Source organism: Nannizzia gypsea, genomic scaffold, assembly GCF_000150975.2.
Source record: "Nannizzia gypsea CBS 118893 supercont1.2 genomic scaffold, whole genome shotgun sequence".
NCBI classification, from domain to species: Eukaryota; Fungi; Ascomycota; class Eurotiomycetes; order Onygenales; family Arthrodermataceae; genus Nannizzia; species Nannizzia gypsea.
In genome coordinates, this window is record NW_003345200.1 from 39,725 (window position 1) to 57,406 (window position 17,682).

At 48.0% G+C, this 17,682-nt stretch overlaps 8 protein-coding genes across 8 annotated transcripts; 4 read left to right on the forward strand and 4 right to left on the reverse strand.

Moving 5' to 3' along the window:
• Nucleotides 1-534: 534 nt before the first annotated feature.
• Nucleotides 535-1,627, reverse strand: MGYG_02002 (hypothetical protein; the record flags this gene model as incomplete). The annotated part of the gene is made up of 2 exons (XM_003174426.1): nucleotides 535-1,143; nucleotides 1,214-1,627. 2 exons carry the CDS (start codon nucleotides 1,625-1,627, stop codon nucleotides 535-537), a joined length of 1,023 nt encoding a protein of 340 aa, XP_003174474.1.
• Nucleotides 1,628-2,515: 888 nt separating this feature from the next.
• MGYG_02003 (pre-mRNA branch site protein p14) lies at nucleotides 2,516-3,118 on the reverse strand (the record flags this gene model as incomplete). Its single annotated transcript, XM_003174427.1, has 5 exons — nucleotides 2,516-2,619; nucleotides 2,673-2,800; nucleotides 2,864-2,920; nucleotides 2,977-3,000; nucleotides 3,081-3,118. The coding sequence occupies 5 exons, from the start codon at nucleotides 3,116-3,118 to the stop codon at nucleotides 2,516-2,518; spliced, it is 351 nt and encodes a 116-aa protein (XP_003174475.1).
• A 1,064-nt stretch (nucleotides 3,119-4,182) lies between these two features.
• MGYG_02004 (hypothetical protein) lies at nucleotides 4,183-4,502 on the reverse strand (the record flags this gene model as incomplete). The annotated part of the gene is made up of 2 exons (XM_003174428.1): nucleotides 4,183-4,278; nucleotides 4,326-4,502. The coding sequence occupies 2 exons, from the start codon at nucleotides 4,500-4,502 to the stop codon at nucleotides 4,183-4,185; spliced, it is 273 nt and encodes a 90-aa protein (XP_003174476.1).
• A 164-nt stretch (nucleotides 4,503-4,666) lies between these two features.
• MGYG_02005 (ammonium transporter MEP1) lies at nucleotides 4,667-6,538 on the forward strand (the record flags this gene model as incomplete). Its single annotated transcript, XM_003174429.1, has 4 exons — nucleotides 4,667-4,766; nucleotides 4,822-5,153; nucleotides 5,224-5,815; nucleotides 5,871-6,538. The coding sequence occupies 4 exons, from the start codon at nucleotides 4,667-4,669 to the stop codon at nucleotides 6,536-6,538; spliced, it is 1,692 nt and encodes a 563-aa protein (XP_003174477.1).
• Nucleotides 6,539-6,950: 412 nt separating this feature from the next.
• Nucleotides 6,951-10,198, reverse strand: MGYG_02006 (calcium-transporting ATPase 1; the record flags this gene model as incomplete). The annotated part of the gene is made up of 2 exons (XM_003174430.1): nucleotides 6,951-7,561; nucleotides 7,633-10,198. 2 exons carry the CDS (start codon nucleotides 10,196-10,198, stop codon nucleotides 6,951-6,953), a joined length of 3,177 nt encoding a protein of 1,058 aa, XP_003174478.1.
• A 975-nt stretch (nucleotides 10,199-11,173) lies between these two features.
• On the forward strand, nucleotides 11,174-13,014 carry MGYG_02007 (double-strand-break repair protein rad21; the record flags this gene model as incomplete). The annotated part of the gene is made up of 2 exons (XM_003174431.1): nucleotides 11,174-11,437; nucleotides 11,500-13,014. 2 exons carry the CDS (start codon nucleotides 11,174-11,176, stop codon nucleotides 13,012-13,014), a joined length of 1,779 nt encoding a protein of 592 aa, XP_003174479.1.
• Nucleotides 13,015-14,162: 1,148 nt separating this feature from the next.
• Nucleotides 14,163-15,010, forward strand: MGYG_02008 (hypothetical protein; the record flags this gene model as incomplete). The annotated part of the gene is made up of 3 exons (XM_003174432.1): nucleotides 14,163-14,366; nucleotides 14,434-14,725; nucleotides 14,832-15,010. 3 exons carry the CDS (start codon nucleotides 14,163-14,165, stop codon nucleotides 15,008-15,010), a joined length of 675 nt encoding a protein of 224 aa, XP_003174480.1.
• Nucleotides 15,011-16,204: 1,194 nt separating this feature from the next.
• On the forward strand, nucleotides 16,205-16,626 carry MGYG_02009 (hypothetical protein; the record flags this gene model as incomplete). The annotated part of the gene is made up of 2 exons (XM_003174433.1): nucleotides 16,205-16,539; nucleotides 16,611-16,626. 2 exons carry the CDS (start codon nucleotides 16,205-16,207, stop codon nucleotides 16,624-16,626), a joined length of 351 nt encoding a protein of 116 aa, XP_003174481.1.
• Nucleotides 16,627-17,682: the final 1,056 nt, after the last annotated feature.

A 17,682-nucleotide genomic window follows, 5' to 3' on the forward strand; every position in this document is an offset into this window, starting at 1 on the left:
AATACAGCTGTACCCTAATAGACCGTTTATTCCAGCGTTAACTCCCTGTCTACGAAGCTGTTGGTTGTGCTAAAAGCTCGGCTTGTTTCTTTTTGATAATTTTTTTAATATTTTATGCCAAGAGTTACTTTTTTTTTTCTTTTCCGCGAGACGAAAAAAGTAACAATTTGACGCGCGAAGATGACATCATGTTTGAGCGGCAGCGATATCTTATCTAGAGGGGTTGAGTAAAAGAAATTATCCTGGTAAGCGGTGCATTATTCTGGATATTATATAGATATATATGGTGAGGTATAGATATATAGTATTGCTGGCGTAGGGAGTATGTATGTAAAACGAACAAACGGAAGGATAACAATGCCAGCCCAGGCCGAACCGTACACGGGTATGCAAAGTAGATAATTGAACAGATTGCTAGATGATAGACCAACGCCGCTTCACCAGTACATGAGAAAAGCAAAAAGGGAAAACAAAAAAAGGAGACGAAGAGTAAGTAGAGACCAGAGGTAGAAGAAGATAGGGAGAGGAGGACGGCTAGGAATGTGGTAAGGAAGCAGGCTTGTTGTTGCGGGAAGAGACCTGGCCGTTAGCAGGTTTGGAGCTGTCCTCGTCGTCGGAAAAGATGGCAGGCGCCGTATCGAGGACCTCATCATCACTGGCGGCGTAATTATCCTCGTCGTCTAGTCCTGCCAGCAGCGCACTACGGCGATGTCTATCGCTGCTGATAGAAGCCGCGTCGTCGAAGTCATGGTCATCGTCGTTCTGCTGTAGCGGATCATGATCAAAGGCACGCTTTTTGATGAAGATATCGATGATGTAGTACTGCACGGCGTTCATGATGACGGGGAACAGCAGCATGACGAAGAAGATCTGGACGGCGGTGTTGCCTTCTGTCCAGCGGAGGGCCCAGTCGCCTATGAGGACGATGAAGGGGAGCCAGTAGATGATGCAGAGAACGCATATTTTCATGATAACGAGACCGAAGAAGTAGATCATCGACTGCTTGAACCACCACAGCACTTTGGGTGGGCGGCCGTAGTGGCCTGACTCGATGGACTCTGGAGGGTTGGCCAGGGGGGTATACAGCGCTGCATGGTTCAGCACTCGCAATATGAGTATCAAAATGGGGATTCCAAGCGTAGTCTAGTAACTGTTAGTACACAGTAAAGCATGATATATGAATATATAGAAAAGGGGTGAATGTTTGACGCACGTCGATTCCAAGGTTGAGAAGATAGTAGCTGCAGGGATTTGTCTGAGCGTCATCCGGCGATATCTGGCCCGCAGAGAGCATGGAGGCCAGCAAATTGACGAGATGCAGCATGGAAGAGCCAAAGACCTGCTTCGACACGTCAAACGCCCACACTTTGACTGGCCGCTGCGGCCTCTCCTTCCACCGCTTGTATACGAGCACCAGCAGCGCCAGGGCTCCCAGAGACACCTGAATGACCAGCGCAAAAGGGCCGAGCAGTTCGCATTTGCCGTTCCCTGGATCTCCTGGAGCATCCGGCGAGCCTGTGGCTGTGGCTGTAGCTGTTCCTGTTGTGCCTGAGGCGGAGGTCATGGTAGCGGCGAGGACGGTGGTGGTGGCACGCTGGAGAATCAGGTTGCCCTGGCCTGCCGCCATGGCTGCAGTAGAGAAGGACGACGTGGTCTGGTACTGTATATCCCCGTCTATCAAGTATCTCCCTCTCGTCGTTGTCGTCTGCGGCTAGAGGTGTGAATTAGGGATGTATCGAGGCTGCCGCCTACATAGGGCGTGGACGGGGCTGTGTATGGGAGAAAAGCTGTGTCAGAAGGCCAGCCGTGGCCTTTCTTTCTCTCCCTCTTCTTCTCTTCTTCTTTTCTCTTCTTCTTCTCTTCGTCTTCTGCTTCTTCTGCTTCTGCTCTTCGTCTTGCTATCAAATCTTGTCTTTTCTTTTCCTTTGCTTTGGATGTTTCGAAAGCTGGAAGGTTAAGTCACGTGTGGTCTGGGCCTCGAGCATAGAAAAGTGTTGAAGATCTTTGGCATATAAAAGATAGAGGATAAAAAAGATAGAGAAGATAGAAGAAAAGAGAGTCGACTTAATTATAGCATTGACTAGTCGGTAATAGTTATATATCGTGTTTTAACGTCATCAGAGCCGGAACTGCTCCTTGACCGTACCCCATGGGATAATGCAGAGGGAGCGTACAAGTAAAGACAGAACAGTGGTAAAATAGAAACAAAATAAAAATAGACAAAGATAAAGATAAAACCACCGGCAAGTTAAGTAACCCCCAAACGCCTCGACCGAAGGAACGCCTTGAACCGCTCTGCCAGGGACCGGGCAGAGATAACGTGGCTCCTCGACCTGGACTCTCCTACAGCAGCAGAAGCGGAAGCAGTAGCAGAAGTAGTAGTAGAAGAAGACTCAGGACAAGGACCGTGAAGTGGGATGCGCAAGCTGCTGGCCTCAGGGGCCGGCGCTGGGCAGGGGGAGGAAGGAGGAGGAGGTCGACATGATTTCGAGGTCTGGTCCTGGGGCGCTTGTAGTCAATCGATGCCGTGCTGCAGCTTGAGCCGTTCGAGGTTCTCCTGGCGCGCGGCGAGGTCCGTTTTTGACCTGACCATCTTCTCTGGCTGGTGATATAGCACTGCTAGTTGTCAGTAACTATATAGATATAGACATAGTATAGTATAGGAGACTGACCGACGAGGTAGCGGTTCTGGAAGTTGAAGCCGTTCAGCTTGTCGCAGGCCTGCTTTGCATCGGTGACGTCTTCGTAGACCACGAACGCGGTGCCCTTGGAGTTGGCGGCGATGCCCTGGCGTATCTGGCTGCTGCGCTGTCAGCCATGTATCTCTCTACCAGGTGGTTATAGCATCCAAGTATCTACTCACCGGATGGGCCCGAATTTGCCAAAGAGGTCAAAGAGCTCCTCCGCGGTGACGTTGTAGCTGTCCGGGTTAGCGCTGGCTGTCAATGGCACCGCATCACGCATCAGCTGGCGTACCTGAGATTCTTCACAAAGAGGATCCTGTCCACCGAGCCAAGTCAGTCCAAGCCTATAGCTAATGATAGTCGCAGTCTTCCACTTCTGCTTCCACTTCCACTCACCTGTTGGCTTCCGGGGCGAGTTTGGCGCTACGGCTCATATCTCTGCAGTTTCTGTCTGTCGCTTGTGTCTGTCGTTTCTTGCTGGCTACGTCTTCGTCTCGTCGTCGTCTCTTTTCGTCGACTTTTGCGAGGATGTTTTTTCTTCTTCTTCTTCTTTCCGCGTGTTCCTTGTGTTTCCTTTGCTTGTTCCTGCCTTTTTCGTTCGTCTTCTTCCTCTTTCGGTCGAAGTGTTTGCCTTGTTGGGAAGGCACGTGAGGGAGTCGCGCTTTCTTACTCGCTGGCTAAAGCAGAGCTGCTTTAGGTTAGTCATCACCTTTTAACTTAAAGCGGCATGGCTTAGTCACCTTAGTAACAAATTAGTCATGCTTAGTCATGCTTAGTCACACTTCTCTCTCTTCTCTTCTTCTCTTACTCTCAGCTTCATCTCCAGCATCCAAGGTTCTCTTCATCCCAGCTCATCTTCACTGCTAAAATGACACGGAGCGAGTGCTCCGTACAGCTTCGAGCTCGTTCCCCAGGAAGTTCCTGATAAACTCCAGCTCCCGCCACCAGCTGTTATCAGCCAATCACCCGCGCGCTGGAGATTTAACAAAGAAGCTTATCGGCCTCTAACGCCCGCCGCTTCATGGCTTCGCTTCCTCTCGAACCGCCAGCCAGCTCGACCTCCACCACTTTTGCCGGTTGCTCAAAATTATGGCGCGCAAGGAACAGCAGCCTTATCTCTCCGCGCCTTATCTGGCTATCTCTCTCTCCTAAGCCTATCTCTCGCCTCAGCTAGTCACCTAACGACGCTGTGGCTAATCTTAGGCTCGATCTCAGCCGCCCCCGTCGAACCTGTGCCAGCGCCAGGTCGATCCTTCGCGGGCCTGTCGTGTGCCTGGCTTTTGATACCTCTTCCCTATCCCCAGATGATACCACTTGCACCCTATACATGTGCAATGTGCAACCCCAAGATAACATCCTTATTATCTTTCATTCAGCAGCTACGAGCTTCTACTCTACGGAGTACTTCGTACCTGTTCTTCTATCATCTTCGTCTACTGAGCTTTGGATGACGAAGTATCGGTATGACTAAGCTAGTTCCCTGGATCTTCCGAGGTCGCTAGCAGGCTCCTCCTAAACCTTCCGTGTTATCTATCTGCGCCTCCGAGCGAATCAGGGGCATATCAATATCAGACATTTCTAATTCCCCCCAGTCCTGATATCGATCCGATGCCAAAAACCTGGTTAGCTCATGGAACTCACCTCTACGTTATCTGCTTCCCCTTCCCGCTTCTCCCCAGGCCCTTCGTGGCTGGGCCTCTCCTGCCTCGTCTTCAGATGCGTCTTTTTCACCGGTCTCAGCCCGAGGGCGGAGGCATCCTGTCCCTTTTTATCTTGCCTCCTATCCCCCTTCTCTGGTTGAGATGCCTTCTTCTCCATTTCTTTCCATGTCCACTTGCTCTCTTCCTGTCGTTAAAGGGTAGTTGATCTACGGCATTTCATCCATATACTATACTTATCTACCTAGATAATATACATACATATATACGTATATACACTCCATTCGTCCAAGATATCACGCCAGGGTAACTGCAGGACCGACGATGCCGGCTCCCTTCGCCCCTGACTATGCCTCCTACAACTGGACCGGCTCCCCGTCCAACTTCACCCTCTCCACAAATGCTGCTTTGGGTGGTGACTCGCGTGAGTGCCCAATTCATACTTCCCCTGCGCATCCCTTCTAACGAGAAGTTCACAGGAGTTGAGAATGTCAACAAATGGTTCCAGCCAGGCGACCAGGCCTACATTCTGGTAGCCTCTGCCATGGCAATGGTCATGGTCCCCGGCCTTGGTTTCCTATACTCCGGCCTTGCCCGCAGAAAGTCGGCTCTTAGCATGATATGGGCCTGCATGGCCTCCATGTCCGTCATCAGCTTTCAGTGGTACTTCTGGGGCTACTCCCTTGCCTTCTCCCCCACTGCCACAAACGGGTTCATTGGCAATTTGCACAACTTCGGCCTCATGACTACCCTGGCTACTCCCAGTCCGGGCTCTCCCCTTCTCTCCGACCTCCTCTATTCTTTCTACCAGGTATGACCATGCACATTTCCCTACCCCTTATTGCATTTTTTCTTACGTTCCCTATTGACACGCAATGTAGCTCCAATTTTGCGCTGTCACAGCTGCTATAGTCATGGGTGCCGTGGCCGAACGAGGACGCCTGCTGCCTGCTCTGGTCTTCATTTTCTTCTGGGCTACCCTCGTCTACTGCCCCATCACCTACTGGGTCTGGAACCCCAGCGGCTGGGCCTTCAAGTACGGCGTCATGGACTATGCTGGCGGTGGGCCTGTTGAAATTGTCTCCGGTCTATCTGCCCTGGCTTACTCCCTCGTCCTCGGCCGTCGCCACGAACGCATGATGATCAACTTCCGGCCTCACAACGTCTCCCTGATATTGCTCGGCACCGTCTTCCTTTGGTTCGGATGGCTGGGCTTCAACGGTGGCTCTGCATTCGGCGCAAACCTCCGCGCCGTCATGGCCTGCTGGAACTCCAACCTGACCGCTAGCTTTGCCGCCATGACCTGGGTGCTTCTTGACTGGCGTCTGTCAAAGAAATGGTCAATGGTCGGATGGTGTTCGGGTACCATCTCTGGCCTTGTTGCTGCCACCCCGGCATCAGGCTTCATCCCGCCGTGGGCCAGCGTCATTCTCGGAGTCGTCACCGGCTTTGTTTCCAACTACAGCACTAAACGTGAGTCGTCTTCCAATCATACTAATCTTTTTCCATTAGTTTCTGACTTCTCTAGTGAAATACTGGATGGGTATCGACGATTCCATGGACGTATTCGCCGAACACGGAGTTGCCGGTATCGTTGGACTATTATTCAACGCCTTCTTCGGAAGCGATGCCATCGTAGGCCTCGACGGAGTCAACGTCGGTGCCAAAAATCCAGTCACCGGAACCCCAGTGGGCGGCTGGATCATCCACAACTACCGCCAACTATACATCCAACTAGCCTACATAGTCGCCACGGCAGCCTACTCCTTCGTCGTATCCGCCATCATCGCCTACGCCATCAACATAATCCCCGGCCTCAAACTACGCGCATCTGAACAAGCAGAGCTCCTCGGCATGGACGACGACCAGCTCGGTGAATTCGCGTATGATTATGTCGAAGTACGCCGTGACTACCTTGCATGGACGCCTCAGAAAAACGACCAGGAACAGGACGCGAGCGTTTCCCCAGCCAATCTCTATGGCTGTGGTGAACATAGTGGAATGTTCTCAAACTCTGCACAAGAAACAAAGAGCCAGCCTGTTTCCTCTCCTTCTCCGTCAAAGTCTTCTTCTCAGACCAACCTTCGAGACGTCACTGCAACGCCTTCGGTTGTAGGTGCGCCAGACCACCCTCCTGCCGAACATAGCGAGCATGTTGAGGCTGTCGAAGTCGAGTTGAGTGAAAAGCCTCGGTAGCTGCTAGTTACCCAACTTTTCATTAAACGTGTCCATGAAGATTTATGATTGATTCGAGATACCCTCTATTTTCCTATCGTGTTTATTAGGCTATTGTTTTTCAGCGCGAGGAGTTAATGGCGTTCTTATCAGTATTGATTTCATTCGAAACGGAATTAGTATCTTTAATATAATCCATTATTTTGTTTTTGAAATTACCCACTATTAACATTAACTGCCGTTTCGATAAAAACCCCCGTTACTATTTCCGAACAGTAGAATAAGTAAAATGTCTGTCGCTCTATATGTATACATCCCAACCATATGCCTCCCAATTAATAAAACATGAGAACGAGAAACATGAAAAGTAACTACAAGGAACGAAAGGGGAAGGAAACATAAAGCGTGGTCCTGATCATACAGCTTATATCCTTTATACGTTTCCGCTGTACCCTATAATAGAAGAGAGCGTTCCTGTAGAAGACGATGCCGGAACTCCCATGCCGCTCATCTTCCTCTTCCACAAGAGATACTTCCGGACTTCATCGGCCCAAAAGACAGAGCTAGAAATACATACCAAAGAAACCAAATCCCAAAAACCTAGCCCCTCTGTCTGGAAGATCCCCTGTAGAATAGGCAAGTAGATAACGCAAGCTTGGCCGAACAGAGATCCTAGAACGGCGTAATTAAACATTTTGTTGCCCGTGAGAGATAGTTCGCCACGTAGTAGTGATTTGGACTCGGATCGGCAGGTGAGAGCATTGAACATGTCGAAGAGTACAAAGCAGGTGAATGTCATGGTCGTATCGCGACGGGTGACTATGCGAGAATGCACGCCCGAAACCTCGTCGGTGTGGTCGGCCATTTGGTGAATGTATACGGCAAGGGTGCCAACCATGATGAAGCATGCCGAGGTTAAGACACGGCGGATGAGAGGCTTCGTCAAAACACGAGCATGTTTGGACCGTGGCGGTCGGACCATTATCGATGGATCAACTGGCTCGACTCCAAGTGATTGAGCGGGTGGGCCATCCATGAGAATGTCTGATTGAGCTGTTGTTAGTGGTGTGGTTCCAAGAAACTGTGATATAAATAAAACATGACATAAGACTTACTGATCCATAAAATTTGCATGGCATTGAGAGGATTTTTGAAGCCCAGTCCGGTACTGAGCAGAACCAAGCTTAACGCAGCCACGCTGGTACTCAACTGGAACGTGATGAAGTTCTGAATGTTATAGAATATTCCCTTTCCTTGCTCAATCGCTCGTAATATCGTGGAGAAATCGTCGTCTGTCAAGATCATATCCGCCGCCTCTTTGGCAACATCAGTGCCTAGCTTGCCCATAGATATACCGATATCAGCCTTTTTCAACGCTGGTGCGTCATTGACACCATCACCTGTCATTGCAACAACATCACCGCGCGATTGAAGCGCTTTCACAATCTTCATCTTGTGTTCTGGGCTTGTTCTTGCAAATATCGATGTCCCTGAAATGGCCTCTGCCAGCTCTTCAGTGTTCATATGATCAATCTCATCGCCTCGAAGGACTGGCCTTGCGGCTGAGGAAGAATTAATAGGCATCCCAAGTTTCTTTGCAATCGCAACAGCTGTAGTTTCTGCATCGCCGGTGATCATGATAACCTTGACTCCTCCAGCCATGAGGCGTCGGATAGACTTGTGAACATCCTTTCTGGGAGGGTCATTCATACCGACAAGGCCAGAGAATATGAGACCGGTGTAGCGCTTCTCATCGTTGCTTGCTGTATGCTTAGAAGCACCATTGTGGCTCCTAATTGGCCCACTGGCAAAGCCGAGGACTCGGAGACCTTCCTGAGCCATCGATTCGGCGGCTGCTTTGGCGTCTTTTCGTCGCTGCTCATCTAGAATAACTTCTCGCCCGTCTTTGGTAAGATAAGTATCACATCTCTTTAGAACCTCTTCCACGGCGCCCTTAATATATGCCATATCCGAGCCGCTGTGGCTGATGGCATTATCAGTTGAATTTGCACTTGCTACAATGACTCCCATCCATTTTCGCTCAGAACTGAATGGGGTCTCCGAAATCCGGCCGCTGATGACATCGCGGACATCATCTTCACCAAGCATATCCAACATATCAAGAATGGCAACGTCAGTTGGTTGGCCAACCCAGCGGCTTTTCACGGCCCCTGAGGAGCTATCCATTGTGGAAGATAGGACAGCAGCTGAAGCGGCGGTTGCTGGTGAATTCGCGTGCGCCCTTGATAGCCGACTATTGTTCGCAATGTTGCCAACCCGCATAATTGTTCTCGCGGCTGGGGTAGTGTGAAGCACGTTATGCTCCTTGTTTACCTCGAACGGCTCATCACTATCAAAATACCACATTTTTGTCACAGTCATATGGTTCAGCGTTAGGGTACCGGTTTTGTCACTGCACACAACGTTGACGGAGCCCAGAGTTTCCACACTTGGTAGTCGTCTCACGATTGCACCACGGTTGGCCATTCTCAGGACCCCAAGAGCTAGCGTGACAGTCACAATAATCGGGAGGCCCTCAGGAATAGCGGCCACGGCGAGGGAAACTCCAATGGTAAACATGTCAAGCAACCTTCGACCCTGAATTAGCCCAATCACAACAATGATGCCAATCACAATGAATGACATGTAGCTTAGTTCTTGACCGAGCCGGTCCATCGAAAGCTGTAATGGCGTCCTCGGGCTCTCAATATCCTGCAACGAAGCGGAGATGCTTCCAAACTCCGTGTTGGGTCCAGTAGCTATGACGATTCCCTGTCCATGGCCTGATCTTACCAATGTCCCCATGAACGCAATGTTATGTTGCTCATTTAATCGAAGATCTGTGCCAACCGTTCCAGCAGCAGGCGAGTCATAAAATGGGGAATTTTTACCATCCTGAAACTGTCTTGGTGTTTGTCCCAAGGAGTTTGAAATCTTATGCACCGGCTCATTCTCTCCTGTTAAGTTGGATTCGTCTATTGTAAGGTCTGCTGCGGAGGTAATTCGAACGTCTGCTGGTATACGGTCTCCAGTCGAAAATATGATCAAATCGCCAGGAACTAGGGTTGTAGCCGTAACTGTAGTTGATGCCTTTGCAGACGGTCCTGCGGGGTGAGCTGGTGCATTTGTAAGGTTGACCATTTCATATTCTTCCTCCACTTCGTCCTTGGCTACTGCCGGCACAGCACCAAATCCATTTGTAGGAACATTACGGATCAGGTGGGCGAAATGGGGTACTAGCCGACTGAGTGCCTCCAGTGACTTCTCAGAACGGTACTCCTGGACAAATCCAACGCTGACTACAATTGTCACTGCGAGAGTGATACTCACAGCGTCGTCATAATTTTGCATCAGGAAGGAAATGGCTGCAGAGGCGAGCAGTAGCAGAATCAAAGGCTCTTTGAATTGTTTAAGAAATCGTAGCCAAACCGGCTCGGGTTCGTCATGGGGGAGTTCATTAGGCCCATGTTGGAGAAGTCGTGCATCGGCGTCGGCTGGAGAGAGGCCGTGGGCAAGCGATGTGGCTAGGCGGCTGGCAACTTCTTCAGGAGAGAGCTTCGAATATGTCGACGTCGTCACAGACGAGACGGCCGTTGATCGTCGAGTTGGAGAAGGCGAACGTCTGCCATTTTTTGGTGTGGAACTGTAGAATGGCAGAGAGGGTGTAGATAGACCGGACATGTCTAGAAATGGTATTTAGCGCCAGCGGTGGAATCTGGCAGCCACCCTTCTCATCCCCACTCAGGCTGTACCCTCGTTATATTTTAGACAAAACGCAGAAGCGACATAGAGTGACTGGCAATGTGTCTGTTCCTCGTGCGGTGGTGGATTATATCTCTTTCGGCTCAGGGGTCCACCGCCGGCGTACAATTGGGAGTTGTGGTCAAATTAGCAGGCGGAGAGAGCCAATGAAACAGAATATCCTGTGAAAGGTATGGTTCGGCACTACTACCGTGTATCGGGTGCGTATATAGAGCGTGTTTCCGCGATATGGACTTGTTATACTCCTCGTTGTCGTCGCCTTTCCGTCTCGATGACCTTTGGAGCTGTTGACAACATTCAACTTTCAGATATTTAATATCGGCTTATGTAATGAGTTCTGGCCAAGCGCAAGACCCACTATTTACCCGTTTCGAGAAGCCTTCGGAATAAACTAAATCCGAGTCTAAATACAATATATTACCACTAGTAATTTATGTACTTCTGCCTAGCATTGTGACCACATCAATACGGCCACGTGACTATCCAGCCACCTGGTTTTTTTCTCCCTCTTCGGCGAAACTTTCGCCTTTTGGACCATCACAACGCGCTGCGACATCATCAGTGACAAAGAAACAACAACAACAGCAACATCGTCGCCGCCGACGGTAGAACTCGCTCCCACCGCATCAACTACTCGAGATAGCTGCCTGGCAATGCGATTTTGGATGATCCTGTGAAGCTTGGTTGCCTTGTTACCTTCGGCGCGCTGCCTGCCGACGCTTTTCTTGTGCTCAAATAGCACCGCGCCCATCGAAACTACGACTCCTCAATAGCTATCCTATGACCCTTGACGGATATTCGTACACCCACCACAACTCCCGTGCGCAATAATATACGGATATATCGCTATAATATATAGACTGGTCGCGGCATCCGATTGCCTGACACAGCACAATGTTCTATTCAGAGACGCTGCTGTCCAAAACGGGGCCGTTGGCCCGCGTCTGGCTGTCCGCCAACCTTGAACGAAAACTCTCGAAGTCTCATATTCTCCAGTCAGATATCGAAAGTAGTGTCAATGCTATCGTCGATCAGGGTCAAGCACCCATGGCGCTGCGTCTTAGCGGCCAGCTTCTGTTGGGAGTTGTGAGAATATACAGCCGCAAAACCAGGTATCTCCTGGACGACTGTAACGAAGCTTTGATGAAAATTAAAATGGTATGTCCTTACCTTGACATTTACTTCTTTAAAAGACACGTACGCTGATTACCTCTGTATAGGCTTTTCGCCTAACTAATAATAACGATCTTCCAACTGCTGCCCCACTGCCGGCTGGAGGAATTACTCTACCGGACGTATTAACGGAGTCGGATCTCTTTATGAATTTGGACCCTTCCATTCTATTCACGCAACCAGTGCAGGTAGAACAGGATCCAAAGAGACCCGCCTCGTCTCTCGGCTGGTCCAGCCAGTTACTCCCTGATAGCACCCCTCAAACAGTCAGACCTGTTGAAAACCCACATCTTGAAGATGATACCGGCTTAATTTTGGATCTCGGTGAAGACGAAGATATCCCGCTTGGCCATGACACAAGCATTGAAGTTGGTCGAGAGGCTCCAGCCCCACGCCCTGTCGGAGAAGATTTGTTCAGCGATGATAACCGTTTATATGATGGTGATCTCAATCTTGACCTTGGAGAGGACGGTGGCCCTCTTGGAAAGGCACCTGATGCGGACATTGCTCAGGACATTGACAATGCCATTCATATGGACGAGGACCTGCCAATGGGCGACATTGACGGTGAACTCGGCATGCCTATCGAAGAAGACTCGACCATTATCCCCCCGCTTACCAGTGACTTTACCCGTGCTAGGTCAGGCTCAGAACTTTCATCTGTGCGCTCTAGCGTGGTCCGTGATTTGGATGAAACATTTGCGAACGAAGGAGCCATTCGACATCATCAGAGAGTAAAACGAAGAAGAGTGATCATGCCAGACGCCGATACAGTCCTCTCTAGCGCCCAGATCAAAGAGCAACAGGAAGATAGATCAAGGATCTTGATAGCTGAATCAATTCTTCCCCGGGACCCTGTTCTGCTTAGCCTTATGATGATGCAGAAAAACGGATCCTTCGTTTCTAATGTCATGGGGGGCGCCGGCACCGGTAGCTGGGCACCAGAACTCCGTGGAATGCTGTCCATTGAATCTGTTAGAAAAGCAGGTGACTTGAAGAGGAAGCGAGACAGTGGCATTGCTGATATGGATATTGATTCTGGTGCCAAAGTTCCTCGACTTGATATTGAGGGAGAGGAAACACTATTACAACCTGATGACGGTCTAACCCTCGGAGAAGACACTACCTTGAACTTACAACCAGAAATTCATGTTCCTGAAGACGATGAGCAAGCCAACCCCCGCTCTAGAGATGACCATTTCAGCGAAGACGAGGGCCTTGGTCAACACCCAGAAGAATACGATGAACTTAGCAGCCTGGTTGAGACTGGCCCCATTTCTCTAGGAACGAAACACGCTGTTCATGTTCTACGAGAGCAGTTTGGTGAAGCCCCGACCACCGAATCACCAACAAAGGCCAAAGCTGTCGTTTTCCAAGATCTGCTTCCCGAACTTCAAACAAGCAAAGCTGATGCCACTAAGATGTTTTTCGAAGTCCTTGTCCTTGCAACGAAAGATGCTGTAAGAGTTGAGCAAAGCAGCAAAGACCTTGGAGGCCGGTTGCGGATCAAAGCAAAACAAGGCCTCTGGGGTGATTGGGCAGAAACCGAAGCCGGAGCCTAACCCATGGACTTAGGGGGTCCGGCCAGACGTAACCATAATATTTGACGGAATAGAGAGTAAACATTTGAGTCCATCTTCAATGTCGGGCGATATCATGTACAAAAGCATTTCCTGGAATAAATGAAGAGTACATGTTGGTGTTTTGTCATTTTATATCTTATTCTCCCTTCCTTGTTACTTCCTGGGTATTTGTCTGTTTGAACGTTCTGCTGCCATTTTGGAAACCTTCTTTTGGACAGATTCTACGAAGGCCCAGAACAGGCGTTTCGCGCCGCCTATGCGCGTACTGCCCCCAATCGGCGTATAGGAGTTATTTGAGCGGCAACGGCTAGGGTACGGAAGGGGGTTTCTTTGGGAGGCAGCTGAGAAACAGACACAGTCTTGGGAATCTTTGGCCGCGCGGTTGTGCTATGTTTTGTGATAACCACTTTGTATTGAGTAAATAGCAAGCATTTTAATATATTTGTTTCGACAATTCTTCGTCTTAGGATATCGTATTACCGATTTGTTTTTATGTTATGAGGCCACTTTTCTTCCGTATGCCGCTCCCGCCCCATCTTGGCCATCGCGTTCTATGGGGACTATTCCGCTGTGTTTCAGGTTTGCACCATCGTTGCCCTCCGATATCCTACCACTGGCCGTCGCTTCCTTGCCGAATGTCAGCCTTGAAACGTCCACTCCACCCAACCCCCGGATGAATATATTCCGGCGACGAGCATCTTGAGTTTTCGAGCGTCAACCCAAAGAAGGTTCAGCAAAGAGGCCATCCATCGCCACTCGTTGCTCATCAGTACGTGTCCGATGAAGCAGTCGATGCGCAAACAGGCTCGTATCGAAACATAGATCGACGTGAGGGACGCGCCGTGATGGGTCCCGGCTTTACAGGGAAGGAAAAGAGGGACATATCCTCCGCCTCTTTTCACACCTGCCGCCTCCTTTTCTTTCAAATATATCCTCTCATCACCCACCACTCGAAAGATATGATGGCCATCTATCTCTTTGTCTTTCCTTAAACCGCGAAATCTCGTTTCCAAGGGTGCTGGTCACTGCTACTCTCCTTCATGATTTCTTGATTTCTTGATTTATCTATATCCAAACGCACCTTCGTTTAGGAGCTGGACTCCCCATTGTATGAAAATCTAAGTACGATGTCTGGATTTTCAGCGATACGACCTTTGATGAAGCTTCATCCTCAATATATCCAGGAACTGGTATTTCGCTCATCCTGCACGATCTTTTCTCTTATTGCAGTGGGCTTTTTCGCCGGGTGTTTGCGTATTAACGACGACGTCCCTGTGCCGCCATCATCACCGGTGAAGGGAAGATGGAAAGACGGCATACCAATTTTGCCGGTACGGCGGTCATTCCTCCATTTCTCCATTATATTATTTCATGGTTACAGTATTGATAATTCTCTAGCTTGGAATTTCCATACTGTCCTCTATTTACATTGTATACTACACTATTTTACGAAGACATGCTCCCCACCTTGCAGTGCAGCTAGCACTCGACGTTACGGTTTTAATTGGGCTGGTTCCAACTATAACCTTGTCTGCCTTGAGCTCAGCATTTTTGCTCTGGACACCACTACCCCCTGATGTTCTTGACGTTGCCTGCAACCAAGAAAACAAGTTCACCAGGCCCTGTTTCCCGGAATTATATCGACTAGGCTCTCTAGAGTTAGCTGCTATCATTTTCTCTTGCGCATGGGGTACGTACAAATTATTTGGAATCATGTGTCAGGTTGCTCACAGTTCATTGTAGGCTATATCACCTATTTTTTACGCTTTATACAATATATTCTGTTCGTATTCAAGGGTGGAAAGTTGTTCACAAAAAGCGACGCCGCAGACATCGACATCACGGTACGAAAGAACGCATCTTTGTACGCCTCGATGATCCGGAGACCGAAAAAGACTATCTTTCTTCGTATCTCCAGATTGTTAATGAGGTATCATATCCGGCTGTAGCAGCTACAAAGGAAAATCGATTTTAGCCATTACGGCTGAGGTTGTGATGGCTTTGAGTCATTTCGCCCCTTCCTATGATTATGTGATGTTTCCAACCACTGAAAAGCCAGAATTTGTTTGATTATACCAACGACTACAAAATATGATGACCTGTATGAAAAATGAGCCCGTAACTGCAGATGAGCCACTCAACTACCATTATCTCGATTGTTTGATAGTCTCGATATCAACCTTAAAAACCATTCGTGGCACTCTTGACATTCAACAGAAATCTATTCCTGTATCTCAATAGAAGTCTTCCTTACTGACCCCATAAGAACAATACTTTCATATTAGGCCCATATGATAGGTATTTTTTTACTGTATAGTAGTTACTATAATAAAAATTATTAGATCAAGAATCATGTACCTAAAAGCTTTCAGTATTGAGCGGGTGCTATTCATTACCATAGCTTCAAATAATATACATCACCCTAAGAAGATTTTAGGTATCTGGTCGGTTACAGCCTCTAGTGAGAAATATTAGGTTAATACCAATCTATGACAATCCCAATTACTAGCGATGCTGAGATAAAATAATGGCATCGAAAAACTTGAGCCTCTTCAGTTAAACGCTGGCAAGTGGGGCAGCGCTAACTAACTAGTTAACTAGTTACCTAGTTAAAGCACCCACCCAAGAGTCCAAGACCCACAACCTAAAATCCTCCTCTTGAGATATTACAATATTGTTTTGCTGTTTGGAACATAATGTTCTTCTAAAATCCTAAAATATTGGTAATAACCGCTAGTAAGGCAGCCTAGATGCTATTTTTGGTAAAAAATGTGGCATATATGGAGTTAGGTTTTTTGGTTAACTGAAGGTTTGCTTTGGATCATGGATAGCCGACCCCTAATACGTTGTTGCCACAAACCGCAATATATAAAAATAACGGTCTACTCATCTTTAACTGCATAAGTACAATGGTTTAGAAGTACCTTGCACTGGGAAACTACTTGTTTTCTTGCTAAAGTACTTGTTCTTTCAACCAACGACCTGACCAAGTATGACGTTACTGTATAGTTACAATGACATCATAGGATTCTTCCGCTGAGATCCTGATATATAAATGCCACATACATCCAAACCACATCGTAAAATAAGTCTATTACTTATTCTACAATCTTACCTATATCATCTTGCCTTTAAATATTCTATTGCAATAGGCATACAAATTCTCATCATGTCAGGTCCAACGGAGCCGAAGAATTCAGGGGTTCTGAACCAAGAAGGGGTTATCTCAAGGCCTGAAGGCACAGATTCTGAGCCGAAACCTGTCACCGAAACCATATCCAAAACAGAGAAAAATGACTCTATGGCTGGTAGAGTTCATCATGGACACAGCGAAATGTCTCAATTTCAACCATTCACGAGCCTTACAGACCAGAAGAAAGCGGGAGAGAGGGAGTATGGCTATGACCAGGGGCATCCGGTTCCAGAGAATCGGTATAACGAGGATCACAGTTTTATGGAGAGGAAGCCTGGAAAAAAGTCATACTTTAGCGAACTCATGGAGAAGTATGCGTAAAACCCTTTCTATGGTTCCTGTTTCCTGTTCTTTAACTAACCAATCTCTTTTGAACCTTTAGTTTCCGCTATGGCTAACTGGCTCCGCTCTCTGAATAAAATGCAAATTCTCGAGAGAAATGGGAAAATAAGATACTCTGTAGCATTTCTGAGGCCCATATGGAGTTTAAGGGCAAGTTGTATTTATATATATAAACCCCGGTTTACTAAAGGGCAAACTGAGAAGATATTGGAATATGGGATGACTTATCCCCAAGACCTTATAGTGTTTATTTGAACTTTTCATGCTCATTGTTTGCCTGGAAATTTGAAGGCTATATATTGGCCAGTTCGTCAAAATGTATGGTTACTAATTATCAGCGCGAAGCTGTTTTGACTTCGTCAGAGTTTTGTCGTTCGATAATACCAAGAAGCCCTGTTAATCGGGGTTAAGTATTGCGAAAATTTATAGAATAGTCAACCATTATAGTTGTGAAAAGTGTGAAACACAATGCCCATATTAACTAACAGATGAAACTTACATGTTACCATGTGACAGCCTGTCGTTGATTCTCTTATTCTGAAACGTGATTCTAACCCGTGGATCTGGGCTATAAGACCCAAAGGTCAAAGTGCGAAGCGACGTTGTACAAAGTCAAGTCGGCTGATAATGCGCACCTTGAATTGGGTCAACTCCGAGCAAAGCAATAAATTTTTAAAAGCAAGGGCCAGATCTCCAGGCAGTGCACACGCTTAGAGGTGGCTTTACGGCCTCAGCCTTGATATAAAAACATATATCAGCCTCTGAATGAATTACACAAAGATGTCTCCACCAATGAGCATATAAAACTCAAGTTTGAGAATCCAGGAAATTCAGGTCTATCCAAAAAACCGACTGCCTAGATGGGCTCCTGGCAATGGTGAGGGGATGCCTGGCCGCAGCCTCAAAACATCCAGATCCTTTACCTGACGGTCCATGTCAGCTGCAAGAAAATCCCTGGAGAGCGATGAATCTCAAGCTTTCCGGCCGTTTCCTAAAAAATAACGCCCTGGAACCCATTTTCAATCCTGGGGAACCTACAAAGGGGAATCCGGGAAAGCCCGAAAGAGACATGAAAAGCCTTCCCTTGGAAATTCTTATGTCTTTGGGTTTTT